Raw genomic sequence first — 24,040 nt, forward strand, 5'->3', positions numbered from 1 at the left:
AACTTCAATGTCTGTCAATGTAATGTGGTTTTGTTCCAGGTTATATTGGATCATTGCTATTGGTCCATTTACCGTGAAATGTTTACACAGTGTCACTGTCCAGACGAATTAGTACTAGTACTTTTGCACAGTGCTGTATTAATGCAAATAGAGGGGCTGTGTGTGTGCGTGTGTGTGTGTGTGTGTGTGTGTGTGTGTGTGTGTGTGGTGACAGACACACCCAGAGCAGGCATGATGTTCAGAAGAACCTGCTCAGCTGGACTGACCTAAACAATCCAACCTCTCCAGAATAAGGAGGAGCAGAAAAGATCAAACCAGCCAAACCCTTCAAACCTTCACCTGCTCACACTCTATCTATACAGGCTCCGCCCACTAAGGAGCTCTCTAATAGACACTGTTGCAAAGTTAATCCTTTAAAGGGTCTGTTTGAGGGTCTTTACTCTCAGAACTGCAGAACGTGCATATTAGTTTCACAGTAGGTACAGAATAATTCATAGTAGAGACTGAATAATTCATGACAGTTACCAAACAACAGAGAATATGAATTAAGAGTTATTAAACTGTTAAAATCATCTGTTACCCTATGAACCTGAACGACTCACAGTGAGAGGTTCAGTGACTGAAAGATTAAGAATGCAGTCTGATCAAAAGTACAGTATTACTTAATAACCGACACAACCCTCATCATCTCTCAGCATCACACCTTCTTTCTCTTACCAATCTCTGAGAAAGAACCCGCCTTAATTACAGAACCCACCTGTATAATAGAACTCACCTGTTTTAGAAAACTCACCTGTTTTAGAAAACTCACCTAGAACTCACCTGTCTTAGAAAACACACCTGTATAATAGAACTCACCTGTACAAGAGAACTCACCTGTTCTAGAAAACTCATCTAGAACTCACCTGTCTTAGAAAACACACCTGTATAATAGAACTCACCTGTTTTAGAAAACTCACCTGTCTTCGAAAACTCACCTGTATAAGAGAACTCACCTGTATAATAGAGCTCACCTGTATAAGAGACCTCACCTGTTTCAGAAAAACTCACCTAGAACTCACCTGTATAAGAGAGCTCATCTGTATAATAGAACTCACCTGTATAAGAGAACTCACCTGTATAATAGAGCTCACCTGTATAAGAGAGCTCACCTGTATAAGAGAACTCACATGTTTCAGAAAAACTCACCTAGAACTCACCTGTATAAGAGAGCTCATCTGTATAATAGAACTCACCTGTATGAGAGAACTCACCTGTTTAAGAGAACTCATCTAGAACTCACCTGGCTTAGAAAACTCACCTGTATAGGAGAACTCAACTGTCTTAGAAAACTCACCTGTATAAGAGAGCTTACCTGTATAAGAGAACTCAGCTGTCTTAGAAAACTCACCTGTCTTACAGAACTCACCTGTATCAGACAGCCGACCTATATCAGAGAACTCATCTGTGTCAGAGAGTCCACCTGTCCTGGAGAACTCACCTGCATCAAAGAGCCCATCAGTCTAAGAGAACTCACCTGTATCAGAGAACCCACCTGTCTTAGAGAACTCCCTGTATCAGAGAACCCACCTGTCTTAGAGAACTCACCTGTATAAGAGAACCCACGTGTCTTAGTGAACTCACCTGTATCAGAGAACCCAGCTGTCTTGGAGAACTCAGCTGTATCAGAGAACTCACCTGTCTTAGAAAACTCACCTGTATAAGAGAACTCACCTGTATAAGAGAACTCACCTGTTTTAGAAAACTCACCTGTATAAGAGAACTCACCTGTATAATAGAGCTCACCTGTATAAGAGAACTCACCTGTATAAGAGAACTCACTTTTAGAAACTCACCTTTCTAGAAAACTCACCTGTATAAGAGAACTCACCTGTATGTTAGAAGAGAACTCACCTGTCTATTAGAAAACTCACGCTGATCCCTGTTTTAGAAAACTCACCAGCTGTAGAAACTCACCTGTTTTAGAAAACTCACCTGTATAAGAGAACTCACCTGTTTTAGAAAACTCACCTGTCTTAGAAAACTCACCTGTTTTAGAAAACTCACCTGTCTTAGAAAACTCACCTGTATAAGAGAACTCACCTGTATAATAGAGCTCACCTGTATAAGAGAACTCACCTGTATAAGAGAACTCACCTGTTTTAGAAAACTCACCTGTCTTAGAAAACTCACCTGTATAAGAGAACTCACCTGTATAATATAGCTCACCTGTATAAGAGAACTCACCTGTATAAGAGAACTCACCTGTATAATAGAGCTCACCTGTATGAGAGAACTCACCTGTTTCAGAAAAACTCACCTAGAACTCACCTGTATAAGAGAGCTCATCTGTATAATAGAACTCACCTGTATGAGAGAACTCACCTGTTTAAGAGAACTCATCTAGAACTCACCTGGCTTAGAAAACTCACCTGTATAGGAGAACTCAGCTGTCTTAGAAAACTCACCTGTATAAGAGAACTCAGCTGTCTTAGAGAACTCACCTGTATAAGAGAGCTCACCTGTATAAGAGAACTCAGCTGTCTTAGAAAACTCACCTGTCTTACAGAACTCACCTGTATCAGAGAGCCGACCTATATCAGAGAACTCATCTGTGTCAGAGAGTCCACCTGTCCTGGAGAACTCACCTGCATCAAAGAGCCCACCAGTCTAAGAGAACTCACCTGTATCAGAGAACCCACCTGTCTTAGAGAACTCACCTGTATAAGAGAACCCACCTGTCTTAGTGAACTCACCTGTATCAGAGAACCCAGCTGTCTTGGAGAACTCAGCTGTATCAGAGAACCCACCTGTCTTAGAAAACTCACCTGTATAAGAGAACCCACCTGTCTTAGAGAACTCACCTGTATCAGAGAACCCACCTGTCTTAGAGAACTCACCTGTATAAGAGAACCCACCTGTCTTAGTGAACTCACCTGTGTCAGAGAACCCAGCTGTCTTGGAGAACTCACATAAATATGAAAGTACATTAACAGTAAGTTTACTATTTTTCTCAGTGCTGCATATTTAAATATGTACTTACATACATCTGTACCAGCATAATTCATAAGCCAGACTAACGCTGACTGAGACGTGTCTGTTTCGGAAAATCCTCTCGGAGGTTTGTGTCTCTCTTTGTTTACAGAGGAAGACTCTATAAAGGCGAGGCAGATGAAGGTCAGGCTCTGACTCTCGAGGTACATTAGAGTTCAGCGTGAGTAATATTGATATTAGAACCATGAAGGTCATCCTGAACTTCCTGTTACTGTTAATGACCCTTTTCAAGCATAAACACAGGTAAAGCAGAGCGAGCTCCCACCACAGGAGGGCACCACAGCAGCGAGAGTCAGAAGTGCTCTGTTTTCACAGTATTATGTTTTACCACTAGGGGGAGCCAAAAGCAGTTTACACGTTCTATAACAGGTCATACACTCTGTTATTATGATGGAGAAATAAATGAACTACAACTGAATTTTAAATTTCATTTTAATCTTGCAAAAAATCTGCAACAAATTCAGAAATAAGTAAATAAATAAATAATAAAATGCAGTCTTTCAGACATTAATATATTCTGCCGAATGTAAAAAATAAATGTTTTTTTTTTTACATTTGATTTTTCATGTTACAGTACAGACCAAATGATTTATTATCGAGTTTAATTTAAAGACCCCATTTTCTACGTTTTTTTCCAGCCATTTTATTTTCTTTCTTTGTTTATTTTCTTCCCTGAGGTTGGAAGATGACATATGTTTGAGTTTATGCACTGAAAACAGTGTTAATCAGTTTTTAATTGATTATTTTCCAGCCTCTCTTTATCCCTCATAATTAAACAGGCTGGTTCTGTTACTGTGCCCTTAAGACTGATGTATGCAAATGAGCTCTGTTCTCATTGGCTGCCCTGTACTATACTTCACTCCAAAAGCAGTCTAAACTGCAATACTCCTTATATGCCAAGTGTGAGTAGGGCGGAGCTAAACTGCTGTAGTCTGAATAGGCGGCTATATGTATACATGTATATGATATATGTATATGTATTGTTTTTGCAGCTTAATTTCCATTTATAAGCTAAATATCACGGGTACAGTGTTTACATACTACATCAAACTCAGCCTGATGCTGTTTAATTGATTTAGTTATCTGTTAATATGATTTTAGCACGCTTTTAGGTGCTGTTTTACATTTATTATTCTTTTATTTAGTTAATTAACAATATTTTTATTATTTGATCTGTTATTTATTAAGATTAAGTTTGCAATTTTAAACGTTTTTTTTACTATACAGTTTTCTTCTTTTTGTTTATTTATTTATTTATTTAATCGTTTGATATGTTTTTGCAATCTTATTTTTTTATCTTCCAATTTCTGTATTGTTTCAGCTACACTGTAAATGAGGGTCGACCTCAATGTACAAGTTTGAAATGAAGGGAAATTAATTTTTTAAAAAGTGATGAAAATTTGGTTGTCTAGGTAAATGGGATGTTTAAAAATAAGTTTTAAGGCAAAACTGTCATAAAACAGTGTCTCAGTCATCAGGCAGTGAGTTCAGAACCATTTCATGTAGTAACTTTCTGTGAGGGAGCTTTTAGAGGTGGACGTCTGGTTCCTATCACCACCACTGTGAACAGTTCTGACTCTAAGTTTCTCTAGAACGGAGCGTTTCACACCAAACCACTCTGAATGACTCTGTTTACATTAAAATTTTTTAAAAATGAGTGGAGTTGTCCTTTAATCTGTTTACATCCATTCCATTCTGCTGGCTGTCTGTCCGTTATCAGGTCATGTCTGCTAACAGGGCAGAGAATGAGCCTTTCAGACGGATTAGAATTTCCATTTCAGACCACGCGCTCACGTTCTGTCCAGACAGTGAGAACCGCAGCGCTCTCTAACTGAGTCCTCAGGCTGGACCAGCAGGATAAACATTAGAGCGCATCAACAGTTTCTCTGCTTCAAAACAGACATGAAACTCTTTACTCTGGGTCATTTGTGTTTCCTGTAATGAAGTCAAAGGGAAATGTAGCTCTGAAACGGCAGCTTTATAAGAGAAGCGAAGACTTGCTTAACTTTAATGTGTGTTAATGCAGCACAAAGTAGCTCTGGAAGATTTCTATTGGCTTTTCATCAAGAAACGTCCATGAAAACAGTGTAAATGTTCCCTCAAAGCTCCAACAGTGGTTTTAAGGTCTGATTGTGAACCTTAAATAAGTTTTTCCAGGTGAAAAGTTCGTATTTGTACCTTTTCATAACCGAATGTTTTAAAACAGAACAGTAAAATAAAAGCCTGGAGACGAGACGGGGTGTGTGGAGTCAGTACAGCTTAGAACATATCATTTCAGTGGGATTATGGTTCAGTTATGTTCCCTGACTAAAGGTACTGAGATGGAGCCTTGATGGTTCCACCCCAGTGACAAGAGGGGAACTGACCCAGTGACAGTTTAGTACCTTTATTTCTGAGAGTGCAGTGGAATGGACAACTATAATGGACTTGATCTGACAATAATGATTCAACATATATGACTTCCAGTGTTACCTTAATTAGTTAATTATGGCTCCTTCAGCACGACAGTGGATGTTACAGACGCGTCTCTGAACATTGGCGCCTCTGTGTCATTTGTTTAGATACACTCCTCGAAGCTTAGAGAGAGAACGAACAGGTTCGTTGAGGTGCCGGTGGGATCAGAAAGAATTCCTAACCAACACTATTAACTAAACAGTTGCTGAGTAATGAGTTAGCTGATGTTGTTTGGCAGCTACCAGGTGCTGGATGACATGCTGAAGGAGTGAAACAAGTTCCGTTGTTGCTTTACAGACAGTTATTAACCTCCGAAATACAGGCATTCGTATCACTTCAGCTCCCCACAGACAGGTGTGTCACTTTATCTTTGTCATAGTTACGAAGATTGAAATTCGAGGATGAGTCCAGAACTGTTGGAGAACCAAACACACAACAATGTGGGAGTCCAGACTAAATAAAGGGCATAAATGCTTAATGGAAAAACTCCTTCACAGCTATCAGAGCACAGTAATGTCAGCTCACGTCTACAGAGATAAATCAGTGGAGGTGAAAATAACCATAACCAGAACTCTAGATTAGCCATGTTAGCTGGAGATGTTGAAACAGCTCACTAACAATAAACTAAGTGGCAAAAAGCTGAACACACTCACATTCCAGCAGGGGGCGCCGCTGGGCTGTCAGTGTCCGTACCGCTACTATAGATGTCTCAGACAAACACCGGCTCCAGCAAACGAACACCTGCTCCCCGCTGAGCTCTCGCTCTCTCAGATACGACAGCTTTTGAGGGAGAAAATGAAAACTGTTCCTCTGAAAGCGGCTGAAGCAGCAACTTTAAAGCACAAACTGCATTCAGTGTGACAGTCAGCAGTGCTGAAATGCAAATACAGAGGTTCTTTTACTCCGTATGATGAAGTTTGTTCCTTTATTAACTGTGCAAACCGATTTTCCTATGTTCCCGGTCAGCGGACAAACCACTGAAACTGAGATATGGCTATTTTTGGCTTCAGGCTTGAACACTTGCATGAGCTGTACATGCTCTACTCATCATCGCTGTTATTGTTATTGTGTTAGCGCAGGTGTCGCGACCCAAATGTTAAGAAGATCCATTTTGGCCTTTGAACAAAAATCACACCACCTTGGGAGCCACAATATCTTATGTCCATTTTACCATCTTGGCTGTAAGTATGTCTCAGTATGTGCTGATGAACTAATATAGACTAAAAATATAATATAAACGAAAAACACAGACTGACTTTGCTCTGCTTTAAGCTTTAGATCAGCTATAGCTGCTTTTCTCGCATCTCCAGCAGGAAACTTTTCCACAAAAGTAGATCAGTTTCTTGTAAAATGTCTCTCAACGTTCATCTTTTACGAGGCTGAAGTCGTATCTTATTTGCCAGCTTCTTGTTTGAATTTTCCCGTTCCACCTTAAATGGTGCCTGTGGCACCAAAATGTAACTGCGGCACCATTTAAGGTGGAACGGGAAAATTGTAACAAAAAGCAGACTCTATTCATCTCCAAATTATCGATGTTCATCTTAAATCTCTCTCTTTGCCGTTTCGTTAGCTACTAGCTAGGCGAGACTGTTGTCTGTGTTGCTATGGTGACCAGCAGTCTGCGCTGATCTTCAGGGTTAAAGGGTGAATCAGCAGTTCTACATTAACTCCAGAGTTTAAGACCATTTATTGTTAAACTGTGTTGAACGATCAGCAGAGCTTTATTTTACTGTAAAGGAGGATTATTTTATTTTTACCTACTAATCTAATTCAGCTGTGGAGCCACAACAGGGCAGTAGAAGAGCTGCATGTTGCTGACCTCTGTGTTAGTGAAAGCAGTGTCACCCAGCAACCACTACTTCCAGCGTCCAGCATTCCAGTGTCGTTGGAACCTCCTGTCCTGTCCTGCTTTGTCTTTCCTCATTTCTGTCTGTCTGTCTTTGTTTATCTTCCCTCATGTTTCTTGTTCCATGTGCTTTTAGTTTACATCTGCCATGTGCTTTTGTTGTTTTGGTCTGTCTCCTCCCCAGTCATCTGTCCCACCTGTGTGAAGTCTGTAGCCCCACCCTCTCGTTAGCCCCAGGTGTTTCTCATGTGTCCTTTGTCTATTTGTACCCTTTGGTTTGGTCTGTTCCCTGCTTGCCGTTGTTTGTAGTGTGTTTAACTGATTCTTAATTTGAGTAGTTTTTTCTGTTCTTTGCTTTTGGAGATTCTTTTCATTTCTTTAGTACTTTCCTTATTTTGCTTTTCTTTCGTTTCTGTTTTTTTCTTTACTACCTTCTTCATGGACAACAGTAAAACTGCTAGCTCGCACCTGCATCCTGCCTTCTCGTCTCCTTTGGCTTCCAACACATTACAGCCGTGGCCCCCAGGCTGAAGACCACTGTTCTAGACCTTCAGAGAGTCTGAAACAAGAAAACTCTGCCAGTAAGTGGAGTAATTCTCTTATTTCATTGTTAAGTTTTGAAACAAAAGGGTTAAATTCTTGAAACGTTTAACAGAAAATCATCCAGTCTGGATTGTTCTCTCTGTGGCAGATACAGCCAAGCGAGCTCTCCTATTGGCTAGGGCTTCAGGAGCTGGACTGAAGGCCTTAGACTTAGACTTAGATTAACGACCAACATATTTAGGAAGTGACAGATGAATCAACCAATCACACTGATTTGCATTAGGGTTGCGGTGACTCTCGTCCTTCTGGAGGTTCTAGATACATCACTGATTGTTAATACATGTTGTAGTCTAAGCAGTGTTCCGGTTAGTTGTTAGGAATGTAAAACAGTGGCGGCAGCTCTGTGCAGGACTCTTTACTGAAAGAGTCACTGTAACACTGATACAAGCTCAGATACATGATAATGACTGATACAAGCTTCAGATAAAACACATGGAATGATTTACAAGCTATAAATGTCTGTTTAGTAGTATGTTAGCTTAGCGCTAACATGGTGTCACTCAATCATTTTAAACTCTTAGTCTCTGACGACCTTCAGACAGCCTGGAACTGTTTTAGTTGGGTTTAAATTTTTTTCTCCTTTTTATTTATTTTGATTAGTATTTCATTATTTTTTTACTTTATTCTTCCGAATAGTTTTATTTTATTTCAGTTTATTTTACCTCATTGCTATTACAGCCTTTTATTTATTTTTATTGCCTTTTATAATGCGTTTACTTTACTGTTTTATCCTTTTACTTCACTTATTTTAGTCATCCTTTTATGTTAAAATCGTAAAATCTGTTAAATTATTATCCTTAGTTTTATTATATATTTTTCCTTCTTAAAATCTTAATCGTTCTGTTAATTCTTGTATTTTGTCTTGTTAGTTTTTTCTGTTAATTTTGTAGTTTTGTTTATTTTAGTTTAACCTGATTAAATTCCATCTTTAATTTCTTTTTCAATCCCTTTAATGTTGTAAATCCTTGGCTATGTTAAATGAAGGTCACCCTCAGTGTATTTCCGAAAATAAAGGCTGACTGATTGATTGACTTTTCAGTCTTAAAGGCGCAGTAACAAAACCAGCCTGTTTATTTCTAAGGGATAAACAGAGGCTGGAAATTGATCATGTAAAAAATGTTTTCTGCTCATAAAAATCCAAACCTCATAAGTGAAACATGATGAAATGCAGATAAAATGTGGAATGTTTGCCCTTTAAGCCTGAGGCTGTTCTGGTAGCGACGTTCTTGTGTTCTACCTGCAGCCTGAGCTCTGCAAATCACATCCATCCACTCAACCCGACTCCCAGTGACAGTCGCAGAGGAGCCTGAGGGACAGAGACGACCAGCTGAGTGTGTTTCAGTCTGAAGGCACGAGGGAAGAGTTTTATGGACTAATATATGGCTGGTATAATAGCTTTAAGACAAAAGGAGCGACTGAGTGGACTGAGAGCAGACCAGAGAGAGAAGCCTGCTGGAGCTGACTGGACACTGACTGAAGGAAAACGCCGCTGTGATGTGTGTGATATTTGATTGTTCCAACTGTTATGAAGTAAAAACAGTGTCTGTCTTCTGTATTTCAGCATGTTCAGTGAAAATTACATAAACAGTTTCACCACAGACAGCAGGCAGTGATTGTACTGAAACGTCTTCATTCATTTAAACCATCTGAGCAAACAGAAGGAGCAGCACAGTGACCACTTGCTGGACTGTGTCCACATTTACCCACTCAGATCTTTTGCTCCACAGTCCTTCACTGCAAAAATGATCTCTTATCAAGTGAAAACAATTTTAATGTAGTGAATATATCTAATGTTTCTCGTTATGAGGCTGTGGTCAGAACATTATAAGAGTATTCCACCCTTGACTGTGTATAAAAGGTGCTACACAAATAAACTTGCCTGGACATAGAAAATAATGTTTTTGTTGTTTTTAAGAACAGATCATATATATCAGATAATAAATATAGAAAAGGCAGAGTTCATGACAGATTAGTGGCACTAGCTAACTCTAACTACATTTTCTGAGAGGTGTTGTTATTATTTGGTTGCTGTAATTTCCAAATGTATGTTGCTGCTGTTTAGTGAAACTCTTTAAGGAACTCTTTAAGGACTCTGACTGGAGGTTAAAATATCAGAAATGTTTGTAAATGGAGTTTTGGTCAATCGTCTCACATTTAGATCAGGTTTATTGGTTATTGATCTAGACTTAAATATTTTTTAAACATGCTGAAAGATGTCATGTCTATAGATTTAACAAAAAGAATAGAATATAACAATAGAAGAGAGGAGAACAGAATAGAGTAGAAGAGAATAGAGTAGAGTAGAATAGAGTAGAAGAGAACAGAAGACAGCAGAACAGGAGAGAGCAGAATAGAAGAGAGGAGAACAGCATAGAGTAGAAGAGAACAGAAAAGAAGAGAAGAGAGCAGAATAGAAGAGAACAGAATAGAGTAAAAGAGAATAGAACAGAAGCGAAGAGAACAGAATAGAATGGAAGAGAGCAGAATAGGACAGAATAGAAGAGAACAGAACAGTAGAGAACAGAATAGGACAGAAGAGAACAGAATAGAACGGAAGAGAGCAGAATAGGACAGAACAGAATAGAAGAGAAGACAATAGTAGAGAACAGAATAGGACAAAATAGAATAGAACAGAATAGAATAGAGTAGAACGGAACAGAACTGAGCCAGTTGCCCTGTTTCGTTCTCCGCTGACAGGGCGCACTTTTTATCAGACGTTCTTTTTGTTCCACCCGTATTCCGCAAAGCCCCGCCCTCCTATGCCCCTATTGGCTGTGTGCCGCTCTACACTGACTGCTTTAGCCAGTCCTGGTCGCTGGTGGTCGGGGTTTGTCCGAATAGAGGCGGGAAAAGAAACCCGGCACCCGTGAGCAGAACACGAGCCCACCGAGCTGCTGTAAAAAGTGAAGCAGCGCGCGGAGCGGCGATCAGGACCTGCTGAGCGGCGCGCGGTGAGCACAAAGACCCACGTGCTGCCCAGATTAGAGGCGAGGTTACTTCAGTCCTCCTGCGGCTCTCTGTTCACTTCAGTCAGGAGACACAGCGGAGACACAGAGGAGACACTGCAGTGTGATGAGTCTGATTTAGCGCCCACAGAGAAACCCGCCTTCACCTCTCTGCTGGATGCGATGTCCTGTCTGAACCCCCGGGGCAGAGAGCTCGAGCGTTTTGATGGACTTTCCCTCATCTACTGGTGAGTAAGTCTGAGTGCAGCCGTGGACTTGAAGTTGAGGAGGTCTGAGGTGTTCGAGGTGTTTGTGATGCTCTGATTGGCTCTGTGTGCGTTTTAGTGCAGTTTTGCGCAAAAACACAGCGGTTAAAAGTCAGTGCTTAATTAACACTGCAGTGTTTTGTTTTTGTTTTTGTTTTTTTGCTGTAGTGCAGCAATACTGAGTTGAATTAATGATGATGATAATGATGATGATAATAATAATAATAATAATAATAATGTATTTAATAATGTAAATATAATGTAGTAATAATAATGTATTTATTTATTTATACAGCACCTTTTCAAAGCCCAAGAACACCAAAAGAAGCAAACCAGCCAAGTACACTCTTAAAAACATGGTTCTTCAACGGTTCTTTAGTAAAGGAAATGGATCTATGTAGAACCAAGAGTTCTCAATGGAACCATTTCATGCTTACACGGTTCTTTGCATGGTATAGGGCATATGCATAGCACCAGAAAGGGTTCTCCCGTTGTTGCAAGCTTGACATCGTCACAATAGCAGAACCCTTTTTCGGTGCTATATAGAACCATTTACAGCGCATTCTCCGTCAGTCTGAAGAACCATTTCACCATGCAGAGAACCATTTAAGCATGCAGATGGTTCTTCATGGTTCTATATACACATTGTCTCTACTAAAGAACCCTTGAGGAACCATGTTTTCTGGTGTGGGTGAAACTCCTGCAGCAGAGTTTTGAATGTGTTGCAGTCTGTTTAAGGTTATTTGCGGGCGCCCGGTGCACCAGCCGCACGTGACGCATGTGAAAACGTAAACAAAATCTAGAACCTTACAAGCAAGGACGTTAGAACCCTTGCAGCTCGTGCAGCACCAGAAACGCACTGCATGGATTCAATCGGCGAAGTTCTGTTGGTGCGTAAAGCTCGTGCGCTCTGTGCGTAAAAGTGCACTGATATTACGCACAAAGGAAACACACCAGAAATCAGTTTATATCAGTGTTTATATTCAGTAAGACACTGTTCCACACGGTAAATGGTCCGAAGGGCGCTGTAAACAGCCCCAGTGCTAGATTACGCTGCCATATTTCCCCCAAATGTTGATTAGGTGATTAGTGAGTGAACCTGCCTTTTACCCAGAGGACTCTTAATCCCCTCCATCACTGCCAGACTGAGCGCTCTCAGCTCTCAGCATTCATATTACCGTCCATAACAGAGCTATGATAGCTTTCTGTAGGCTGTACTGAAGCAGATGAGCCCTGTTAGTCAGCACAGCGTGCTGGAGTGGCTCCATGCGTGCCAGACAGCATTTACAGTAATAAATGACATCACAGTACTCTTCTATCAGTGTGTAATGGTGTGATTAGAACAACTGCACGGATCACGAAAAGACAGATTTGGACTAATTATAAGGAGCCTGTAAACAACAGTAGAGTAACTGAATAAACAGCATAATAACTAGTAATTGATTGGATGGCAGCTCGTTATGTCTGCATCTTATTTTATTCATTTTTTTTAATTGTTTCTTTTTTTATTCTTGTTTCTTCTTTAATAGCTTATTTTTGCATACACTGATTTAAAAATACAGCCTTTTCAACAGGGATGCATGATAACATTATCATTAATGAATAATATTAAATGTGAAATGGTGATTAGATTTGATTGATAGTTCCAATCCAATAGGTAATGATTTTTTAAAATGTATTTCATTTACTGAACTCCAGAAGAGCAGGATGTTTCAGTGATGCTGGGCTGCTGCACTAAAATTCATTTTGCTGCATATGTAATTTTATATTTCTCTGCATTTATTTACTTAATTTATTATTTATTAATTTATTTATTTCGATTTATTTTGATACACATTTATGCATCAGCATCGGTATCAGTACATTTGTGCATGACTAATGTCGGCCCACAGTGCTCATGTCGGTGCATCGCTACTTCGCTGGACGGCATTTTGTCCACTCTAACTTGAAAAACATTGTAGATTCAGTGGACTGTAAGTTCGTGTGAGGTGAACATGCCTTTGTGTATCGTGATGTACTTTTGGCACCGTTACCAGACAGACGTGGGGTGGAAAGGTAAAGGTGTGGGCACCTGTAGGTGAGTCTGCCCAGAGACGCACTAAATTTAGAGCCTGTTGACCATCAGAGGGTCAGAATGGACTACTAACAGTGACAGAGCACTGAGGTCAAATGGTGCCAAGCTGTGACCTGAGGTAACAGTTTCAGGCTGTGCCACGTTACAGATTCACACACGTTCTCTTCATATTAGCGTCTTCAAATGTAAACTAATCAACAATCAGTATACAGAGTACAGTAAGGAAGATGAAAGACAAAACTGTGCTGATATTATTGTATTTTATTCATTGGATTTATGTAAAATGTATTTTTTCTCTAGTAAAGACCAAAACAGTGTCACACAACACATCATACATGACACTGGGTTTCTTTCTGATGGCTGAAAAACTGTTGAACTGGGAGAAAAGTGCTTTAGAATTTTAGAAATTACTCCACAATTCAGTGTGTGAGATGTAAACAGGGTGATTCAGAGTGGTTTGGTGTGAAATGGTTCAGATGTCTTTACAGTGGTGGTGATAGGAACCAGGGGTCGCCATGACTACAACACAGATATAGACATTTTATTTACTATCCAGAACCACCAGTGAACCTACACGAGTCATCTGAGTTTATATGGAATGTTGATGATGGAAAATAATGGAAAATCTGAAATAATAAGTTTTCTTTGGGGACTATTTTGCCTCATAGCACCCTGCATATTACGTATCCCTCCACCATGAATGGAGTTTAAGGCCAAAATCTTCTCAAAACTATCATAAAACAGTGTCTCAGTCATCAGGCAGTGAATTCAGAACCATTTCATGTAGTAACTTTCTGTGAGGGAGCTTTTAGAGGTGGACGTCTGGTTCCTATGACCACCACTGTGAACAGTTCTGACTTGGTCAGTTTCTCCAGAACAGAGCGTCTCACTCCAAACCACTCTGAACCACCCTTAGCCTTTTAATAGCCTTATAGATGATCGCTGGCAACAGCAGGAGTGACCAAAAATACCCAATAACACAGTATAGAGTAATTAATAGCAGTACGGCAAAGAAGTACTTTAAGCATATCTATTTAAACAGAGACTTATTGAGGAAAGTCGGAGCTGATAGGATGACAGATTTAATGCTCTTACAGTCCTTCTTCCTGGACATTAGCACAGCGGTCTGTTAATGATCTTATGAGCTGAATCCGGTGTGCTGGAGCAGATAAACACTAATGTATTAAATGCAGGTGGTCAGTGGTTTCGGAGACTGTACGGTCGAATGCAAAAGTTTGCACACCCCTGCTCAAGTTCCATGTTTTTGTTGTTTTTCTAAGCGAGAGTAAGTTAGAACACATCTGCTACAGAGACACACTGCTGAACATTTTAATATACAAATACTGTCTGTTTATGGAATTTAACATATAAATAAATTGAATATGGCCTGAGCAAAAGTTATGGCATATGTTTTATATTTTTCCCATATGTTAAATATGTAAAATAAACAGATTGTGCACTGAGATGAGCAGAAACATGTCTTATTTAACTGTGCTCTGCATAGAGGATGAGTTAACTTATTAGAAAAATCAATAAAACTGGGGGTGCTCAAACTTTTGCATATGACTGTGTGCATAATTATATTCTTCCATAGTGTGAACATGTTTAATCAGACTAAAGACTGTGAAGTAAATCAGCACAAACAGTCTTACAGACTCTGTTTGTAAACATGTTTCCAACTTGTACATTTTATTCCATATCATTTTGGACCAAAGTTCATTATGAAATATTCAAACAGGGCTCCAGAGCCGATATGTGTTGTCCTACACAGATTTTCTCCTGAATGTCACTGGATCCTCTGAATGATAAGGTCAAAATACAAATAATGCTAAATTCTACAAGCAGGCTAAGTGAAGGTTTCAGACCAGGGCTGTATGATATTGAAATGGTTATGAATTCACTGCCTGATGACTGAGATGCTGTTTTATGATAGTTTAGAGAACTTAAACTCCATTCATGGTTGAGGGATACATGCAGGGCGCTGTGAGGCAAAACAGTCCCCAAAGAAAACTTATTATTTCAGATTTTCCACTATTTTCCATCATCAGCATTCCATATAAACTCAGAAGACTCGTGTAGGTTCACTGGTGGTTCTGGATAGTAAATAAAATGTCTATATCTGTGTTGTAGTCATGGCGACCCCTGGTTCCTATCACCACCACTGTAAAGACATCTGAACCATTTCACACCAAACCACTCTGAATCTCTCTGTTTACATCTCACACAATCAGTAATGCTGGAATTTTGAAAATTCACTGGAATTCCCCTTTAACCACGCACCTAAAAATGATGGTTCTTCAAAGGTTCTTTAGTAAAGAAAATGGTTGTGTATATAGAGCCATGAACACTTAAAGAACCCTTTTTATGATTAAAAGTTTCTTTGCATGGTGAAATCGTTCCTCAGATTGATGGAGAATGTGCTGTGTTCTACATAGAACCTTTGTGAGAAGGGCTCTATATAGCACCAAAAAGGGCTCTTGTATTGTAACAAGCCTGACACCAAACCCTTTTTGGTGCTATATAGAACCCTTTTATAAAAAAGCTTTCTATATAGAACCATCTACAGCACATTCTCCATCAATCTGAAGAACCATTTCACCATGCAGAGAACACTACAATCATAAAAGAGGGTTCTTTAAGTGTTCACAGCTCTATATAGAACCACTTTCTTTACTAAAAACTATGGAAGAACCATCATTTTTAAGTGTGTTCCACAGTGACCACAGCCTGTGGGTTTGTGTGGGGTATTTTCCTAACGCAGGCCTGGCTCTGACTACAGCATCACGACGCCGCTTCACTGCGAGAGTGTATTGCGGGTGACGCAGCTAAGTGACTCTGGGATGTGTGACACTGTGCTTTGTGACGGATCAGCACATACAGGGAGACGCTGTAAGAGCTCCGACTGAAATCCTGCAGTGAACAGTGTGTAAATCTGTCCTCAGAAGAGTAGCTGGAGGGTAGCAGTGCGGGTACTGTGTGTACCTGTACCTGTCCTGGACCTGTCTGGGGTTATTTATAATTCCTCCGAGTATAAAACTCAGCTCTAGCTGGAACATTCATCGGTTTTTGTCAATTAATCCTGTTCACTTCACCTCCGTCTGTGCAGCAAACGATTAACAGTAGCTGTGTTACATAACTCAACACTGATGTTCTCAACATGTCATACAACACTTTCCCTCAAAGAGCCCCTGCACTCCAAAGTGTGGTTAGACTGGTATAGATCGTACTGACCAACCCTGGAAGAAGATATTCCATCAGCTTAACATGTTTGAGCAGTCAGTGCCGGCTGTGGCTTCCAAATCAAGACATCAAGAAAAAGACAGTTTGATCAGAAATGTTGATCCACACTACATCCATAAGTTATCCTTGAGTGCTGATTGTGTTACTGACCACAATAACATATCCAGATGTCTATAACTGTACACATCTCAGGAGACAGCATACAAACCACTAGAATTATATAATTATTTGGTCAGTGGAAGGTCAGTGATATTCTGTCTTTACCATCAGCTACAGCAGCAAATGTTCGGAAAAAGAGTGCCAGCTGCGTATCTGTGTTTGATGGGGTTAATCAGTGTTGATGTTCGCTGAAGTTACACAAGCCCTGTTAACATTCTGGTGTCAACTGCATTGACTGTCTAACTAAAACAGAACAGATCTAGACAGAAATAGTGAGAGTCAGTCATCAGTCAGTGTCAGTGTAAGATGATCAGAGCTCCAGGGCTTCTCCTCCTCCTGACTGTCCAGCTGTGTCAGACTGATGAGAGCAGATTTTGCAGCGTTTTGTGGAGATGCTAAAAGTTTCTCCTGTTCATTTGCCTTTTGAAGATTTTATCCTCGGCTGGCTCAGCTCTTCAGCCTCTTTCCCCTCACGGCGCCGGAGAGCCGGGACACTATAAAAGCTCACAGTGCTTGGTTTTCTGTTGCTGTTGTTACTGTAACCATGAAGCACACAGCACAGAGTGACTGTACTTTATCTGTCAGGATGCGTTATTAACTAACGACGTATTAATGGTGGCTCTATGAGCACGGCTGGTCGTACTGTAATTTGTGCGTTGAACAGTGGTATCTCAACAATATGGAGGCATGTCAGCAATATGGAGGCATGTCGATGGTATGTCAACAATATGGAGGCATGTCGGTGGTATGTCAACAATATGGAGGCATGTCGGTGGTATGTCAACAATATGGAGGCGTGTCGTGGTATGGCAACAATATGGAGGCGCGTCGGTGGTATGGCAACAATATGGAGGCGCGTCGGTGGTATATCAACAATATGGAGGCGTGTCGTGGTATGGCAACAATATGGAGGCGCGTCGGTGGTATATCAACAATATGGAGGCGTGTCGGTGGTATGTCAACAATATGGAGGCGTGTCGGTGGCATGTCAACAATATGGAGGCGTGTCGTGGTATGTCAACAATATGGAGGCGTGTCGGTGGTATGTCAACAATATGGAGGCGTGTCGGTGGTATGTCAACAATATGGAGGCATGTCGGTGGTATATCAACAATATGGAGGCGTGTCGTGGTATGGCAACAATATGGAGGCGCTCGGTGGTATTCAACAATATGGAGGCGTGTCGTGGTATGTCCACAGTATGGAGGCGTGTCGGTGGTATGTCAACAATATGGAGGCGTGTCGGTGGTATGTCAACAATATGGAGGCATGTCGGTGGTATGTCAACAATATGGAGGCATCTCTGTGGTATGTCAACAATATGGAGGCGTGTCGGTGGTATGTCAACAATATGGAGGCGTGTCAGTGGCATGTCAACAATATGGAGGCGTGTCGTGGTATGTCAACAATATGGAGGCATGTCAACAATATGGAGGCGTGTCGTGGTATGGCAACAATATGGAGGCGCGTCGGTGGTATATCAACAATATGGAGGCGTGTCGTGGTATGTCAACAATATGGAGGCGTGTCGGTGGCATGTCAACAATATGGAGGCATGTCAACAATATGGAGGCATGTCGGTGGTATGTCAACAATATGGAGGCGTGTCGTGGTATGGCAACAATATGGAGGCGCGTCGGTGGTATATCAACAATATGGTGGCGTGTCGTGGTATGTCCACAGTATGGTGGCGTGTCGTGGTATGTCAACAATATGGAGGCGTGTCGGTGGTATGTCAACAATATGGAGGCGTGTCGGTGGCATGTCAACAATATGGAGGCGTATCGGTGGTATGTCAACAATATGGAGGCGTGTTGGTGGTATGTCCACAGTATGGTGGCGTGTCGTGGTATGTCAACAATATGGAGGCGTGTCGGTGGTATGTCAACAATATGGAGGCGTGTCGTGGTATGGCAACAATATGGAGGCGTGTCGGTGGTATGTCAACAATATGGAGGCGTGTCGTGGTATGTCAACAATATGGAGGCGTGTCGTGGTATGTCAACAATATGGAGGCGTGTCGGTGGTATGTCAACAATATGGAGGCGTGTCGGTGGCATGTCAACAATATGGAGGCGTATCGGTGGTATGTCAACAGTATGGAGGCGTGTCGGTGGTATGTCACCAATAAGGTGGCATGTCAGTGGTATGTCACCAGTATGGTGGTATGTCAACAATATGAAGGCATGTCGGTGGTATTAAGTTGCCTTAAGTTGCCTGTTGGGTCCACATCATGGAAAAAAAAATCATTTTTTTTAAAACAATAGTTTTATTAACTCTACTCCTAAGTGTAGCTGTTCTGCTAAGACATGTTAGTTTTGCACTGGAGCTACAAGGCTAATGTACAAAAGTTAAGCCTGCTGCTACTGGTTGTAGCTATGCTAATGCACTTCAGTCCATGTTTATAAATAACAGTGAGTCATACAGTGTCAGAAAACACAGAATCAAGACTATTAGAGATACTGAACTGCTCAACTGTGTTAATCTGATTTTCAACTGAAGCAACGTTTTCACAAATAATGATTTAACAGCACCTACCCTGACAGTGTGGTTTGAATCTGAGTTGTGCCACATACTTTTGTAGGACACAGCAGCAAACTGTGACTGTTAGGCCTTCAGTTTGGGTTGTACATTTCAAAACAACAATCCCTGCAAAAACTGTTGTTGGCAGATATTTGTAAACTAGGTTGACATATGTAAATGCATTGTTTTTTTTGTGACATCACAAAAAAACCCCAGTGAATTCAAAAACGTTTTTGCTGTTTAGCTTCCATATATGAACTGTGTAGACTGAAAATAAGGTATCCCAGCAAGTGAAAGTGTCTCAAATCTAGTTGATTTATCTAGTATTTCTCATTTTGATGTTGTTTAAAGCTTATTATACATTATTTAACCTATTTCTAGACCATTTTAACTTTCGTTTTAAGTGATTTTAGTGAGTAAAATTACATCATTATAATGGCATAATGTTTTAAGAAATATGTTTGAAATAACTAGTGAGATAGTGAGATAATTTGAGTTATTAAAATCACTTCTAAAAATAAAAAAAGGTTTAGAAATAAGTTAATATAGTTAAAAAAATAAGCTTTAAATAATCAAAAAGTGAGAAATATCAGATGTATGATGTAGGTTTAATATAATTTCACTTGCCAAGATCCCCTTTTTTGCAGTGCATTATTTTTGAAACTATAACAATGCTTATGTATTTAATCGAAGTAAGCATGGCTGCATTTATTATCATGGTAGCTCATAAAGGTGCCCTGCGCTCCGTCTGTGTGAATGTACGGTGTGGAATGTTATACCTCTGATTTCCGGCAGCTCTGATGTCCTGATTTTGTATACTGTAAGCTCCTGTCTGGAGGATTAGCATTATGCTACCTCATGCTTCTCGAGGCTCCGGGGTCGTGACACCGATACAGACATTTGTCTGGCTGGCGGTTCCAGGCTTTTGGCTTAAGTGTGTCTGTGTAGGAGGAAAACATTCCCTCTGTCACGGTTCAGTCTCGCCCCACTGAGCTTGACCTTGAATTCCAGTTGTGGATTAAACGCAGCAGCTGGAGCTTTATATAGCGCACGGTAACTGTAGCTCTGGATATAGCAGTGGTAATAGTAGCGTTATTGTGATACAGTGCCGTGAAAAAGTATTTGCCCCCTCCCAATTGCTTATATTTTTGCATATATGTCACACTAAATTGTTTCAGATCTTCAAAACTAAATTAAACATATTTCTTAAAATAATATGCCAGTATAGTGAGGTAATTTTGCTCACTAAAATTACTTAAAACAAGTTAAAGCGGTCTAGAAATAAGTTAAATAATCTTATAATAAGCTGTAAACAATCTCAAAATGAGAAATATTAGCTATATCAACTAGATTTACAACCCCATTTCCAAAAAAGTTGGGACGCTGTGCAAAATGTAAATAAAAACAAAATGCAATGATGTGCAAATCATTTAATCCCTATATTTCATTGAAAATGCTTCAAAGGCAACAAATCAAATGTTGAAACTGAGAAATTTTATTGTTTTTTGAAAAATATTTGCCCATTTTGAATTTGATGCCAACAACATGTTCCAAAAAAGTTGTGACGGGGGGAACAAAAGGCTGGTAAAGTTGTGTATTGCACACCTGGTTGTTGATTGTCAACAGGTCAGTAACATGACTGGGTATAAAAGAGCATCTCAGAGAGGCGGAGTCTTTCAGAAGTAAAGATGAGGAGGGGTTCACTACTCTGTGAAAGACTGCACGATCAAATAGTGCAACAATTCAAGAATAACGTTTCTCAACATAAAATACCAAAGAACTTTTACTTTTCATCATCTACAGTACATAATAACATTAAAAGATTCAGAGAATCTGGAGAAATCTCTATATGTAAGGGACAAGACCAAAAACCAGTATCTGCTGGCCGTGATCTTTGGGCCCTCAGACAGCACTGCATCAAAAACAGACATGATTCTGTAGTGGAAATCACTGCATGGGCTCAGAAACACTTCTGAAAAACACTGTCTGTGAAAACAGTCCGTTGTTGCATCCACACATGCAAGTTAAAACTCTAAAATGCAAAGAAGAAACCAAATATAAACAGGATCCAGAAATGCTGCCACCTTCTCTGGGCCTGAGCTCATTTAAAATGGACTCAGTGGAAGTGGAAAAGTCTTCTATGGTCCGACGAAAGGTTCCATGTGAAAAAGTATGTGCCCCCTTAGTTACTCAATCAGCCCATTAACAAAATTGAATTGATAACTGGGATCAATTAAATTAAATGCACACAGGCTTGATTACTGCCAGCCCTGCTGAGTCGACACATCACTTAAATAGGACCTCTCCAGCAAAGTGAAGAAGGCTAACAGTTCTCAATGAACCACACACTGTGCTGCAATCAAAGAAATACTGGAAGAGATGAGAAAAAAAAATGAAATTATTGAAATAAATTGGTATGGAAATGATTACAGAACCATTTCTGAGGCTCTGACACTCCAGAAAACCACAGTGAGAGCCATCATGAAATCGTGGTGGATTTTCACAGAAGTGTTTGGCCTAACAAGTTCCTCCAAGAGCAAAGCGACTCCAGGAAATCACAAAAGAACCCATACGAAGTTTCTTAGGAACTGCAGGCCTTGCTGACCTCAGTGTTCATGATTCTGCCATCAGAAAGAGACTGAGGTGCAAAAATCCATGGGCAAAACAAAAATACTACTAACTGCAAGAGGAACAGAAAGGCTCGTTTCACATTTGCCAAAAACACCCTTATGACCCCCCCAAGCCTTTTTAAATAAAGTTCTGTGGTCTGATGAGTCAAAAGTGGAACTTTTTGGAAGACAGGGTCCCGCTACATCTGCCATAAAGCTAACGGCATTCCACAATAAGAACATCATAGCAGCAGTGAAGCATGGTGGTGGTGGTGGTGGTATCTTATTTGATTAGTTTATTTTATATATATATATATATATATATGTACGTGTGTGTGTGTGTGTGTGTGTGTGTGTGTGTGTGTGTATATATATATATATATATATACATACTGCTACACTGTGCATCTCCTCTTCAGCTCATCCCACAGATTTTCTAAGGGGTTTAGGTCAGGGGACTGGGGTGACAATGGCAAAACCTTAATTCTTCTAAATAGTTGGAGCAGCCCTGTAATAAACTGCAATATAATCATCATTAGACATATCATATATGATCAAGTATGAAGTACATTTTTGTTATGTTGCTCACCGTAACTTTTCAGTATGGAAATTTAGCTCAGTTTCATTCAGTTTATTTCTGTATCTCCTTTTCTGTAGTATTACCACACGGCAGCTCCACAGAGAGAATGTAGGAGTGAACAGTGGTGCTGACCTGCTGTCGCTTTGCATAAGAGCTGGACGTGTGCTGTATATATGATGATTCAGCATTAGTTGCTGACGTGATTTGACATGAAACGCACAGCAAAAATGCTGCAACGGGTAGAATTTACCACAAAGTCGAGCCAAACCACAGGACAACGCTACCAAGCATCCCCAAATGCAAATCCATTAGAAACTGAATCTGTACGATGATGTCAGTATCATTAAAGAAGTGTCAATATCAGACAGATGTTTAGATTTGACTGATGTGTGATGACGTGCTTATTGAACTCCGGAAGAGCAGAATATTTAGGTGACGCTGATCTGCATTTCATTCATTTTACTGCGTTTGTAACTCTACACAAGTAAGCATTATATTTCTCTGTAATGCTGATGCAGGTGCACTTTTGAAAAAGATGGTTCTTCAAGAGTTCTTTAATAGAACCATGAACACTCAAAGAACCATTTGCATGCTTAAATGGTCCTTTGAATGGTGATTTGATAGAGAATGTGTTGAATATGGTTCTGTATAGAACTTTTTTGAAAATGTTCTATTTGGCACTGAACAGGGTTCTGCTACTGTTACAACCTTGACATCATAACCATAGCAGAACCCTATTTGGTGCTATATAGAACCATATACAGCACATTCTCCATCAATCTGAAGAACCATTTCACCATATATAGAACCAGGAACACTCAAAGAAACATTTACATGCTTAAATGGTTCTTCATTTCTCATTTCTGCTGGTACTTGATGGAGTCTGTGATACGATGTATGAAGAAATACTGCCCCACAGTCTCACAGATCCACCACCATACTTCACCGCAGGGATGAGGTGGCTGCATGGCATGGCTGTCTTTGTGTCCCCGCCAAACTCACCTTTAGTGTTTGTTGCCAAAAACCTGTATTCTGACCACAGAACACTGTCCCACTGAATGTTCGAGTTTGTTCGTCGTTGACAGCAGAGGATTTCTTCTAGCAACCCCCCCAAACAGCTTTTTAGTAGTAGTAGTGTGTGTGTGTGTGTGTGTGTGTGTGTGTGTGTGTATATATATATATGTATATGTATATATATATGTATATATATAGGCAATTCTAAGCACAAATTTTCCTCTAATGCTAAAACCTGTCTTGCCAATGATAGGAATGATATATATATATATATATATATATATATATATATATATATATATATATATATATATATATATATATATATATATATATATATATGTGTGTGTTGTTATATGAGTGAAGATGACTCAGCGGTACACAGTGTGAGCTCAGTGAGGACCTGCACAGCGACTGTATGCGTGATGTCTTGATGGCTGATTAAAGTACACTTAGCACAAATTAGCATGTGGCATAAACTGTTGACAGTGAACAACATGGCATCTGTTATGACAAACAACTGTGATGATAACGACACTGTTATATTACTGAACATAACCTGTCAGACAGCGTATGACATCTGCTATGACATGTTTATGGCGTAATTATGTCAGCACTGTGTAGCAGTGTTCAGGTAAAGTTACTGAATTTGGTTGGATTTTAATAAAAACAAAAAAAAAATACACTTACATGA

The 24,040-nt window shown here is 40.0% G+C and overlaps 1 protein-coding gene across 1 annotated transcript in view; it reads left to right on the forward strand.

Moving 5' to 3' along the window:
- The first annotated feature begins 11,064 nt into the window (after window positions 1-11,064).
- si:dkeyp-72e1.9 (syntaxin-binding protein 4) overlaps window positions 11,065-24,040 on the forward strand; it is a 99,503-nt gene continuing 86,527 nt past the window's right edge. Inside the window, exon 1 of the mRNA XM_036589889.1 lies at window positions 11,065-11,129. Coding sequence (XP_036445782.1) covers window positions 11,065-11,129 — 65 coding nt within the window. The remainder of the gene's footprint in view (window positions 11,130-24,040) is intronic.

Source organism: Colossoma macropomum, unplaced genomic scaffold (assembly GCF_904425465.1).
Source record: "Colossoma macropomum unplaced genomic scaffold, Colossoma_macropomum, whole genome shotgun sequence".
Classification (NCBI taxonomy): domain Eukaryota; kingdom Metazoa; phylum Chordata; class Actinopteri; order Characiformes; family Serrasalmidae; genus Colossoma; species Colossoma macropomum.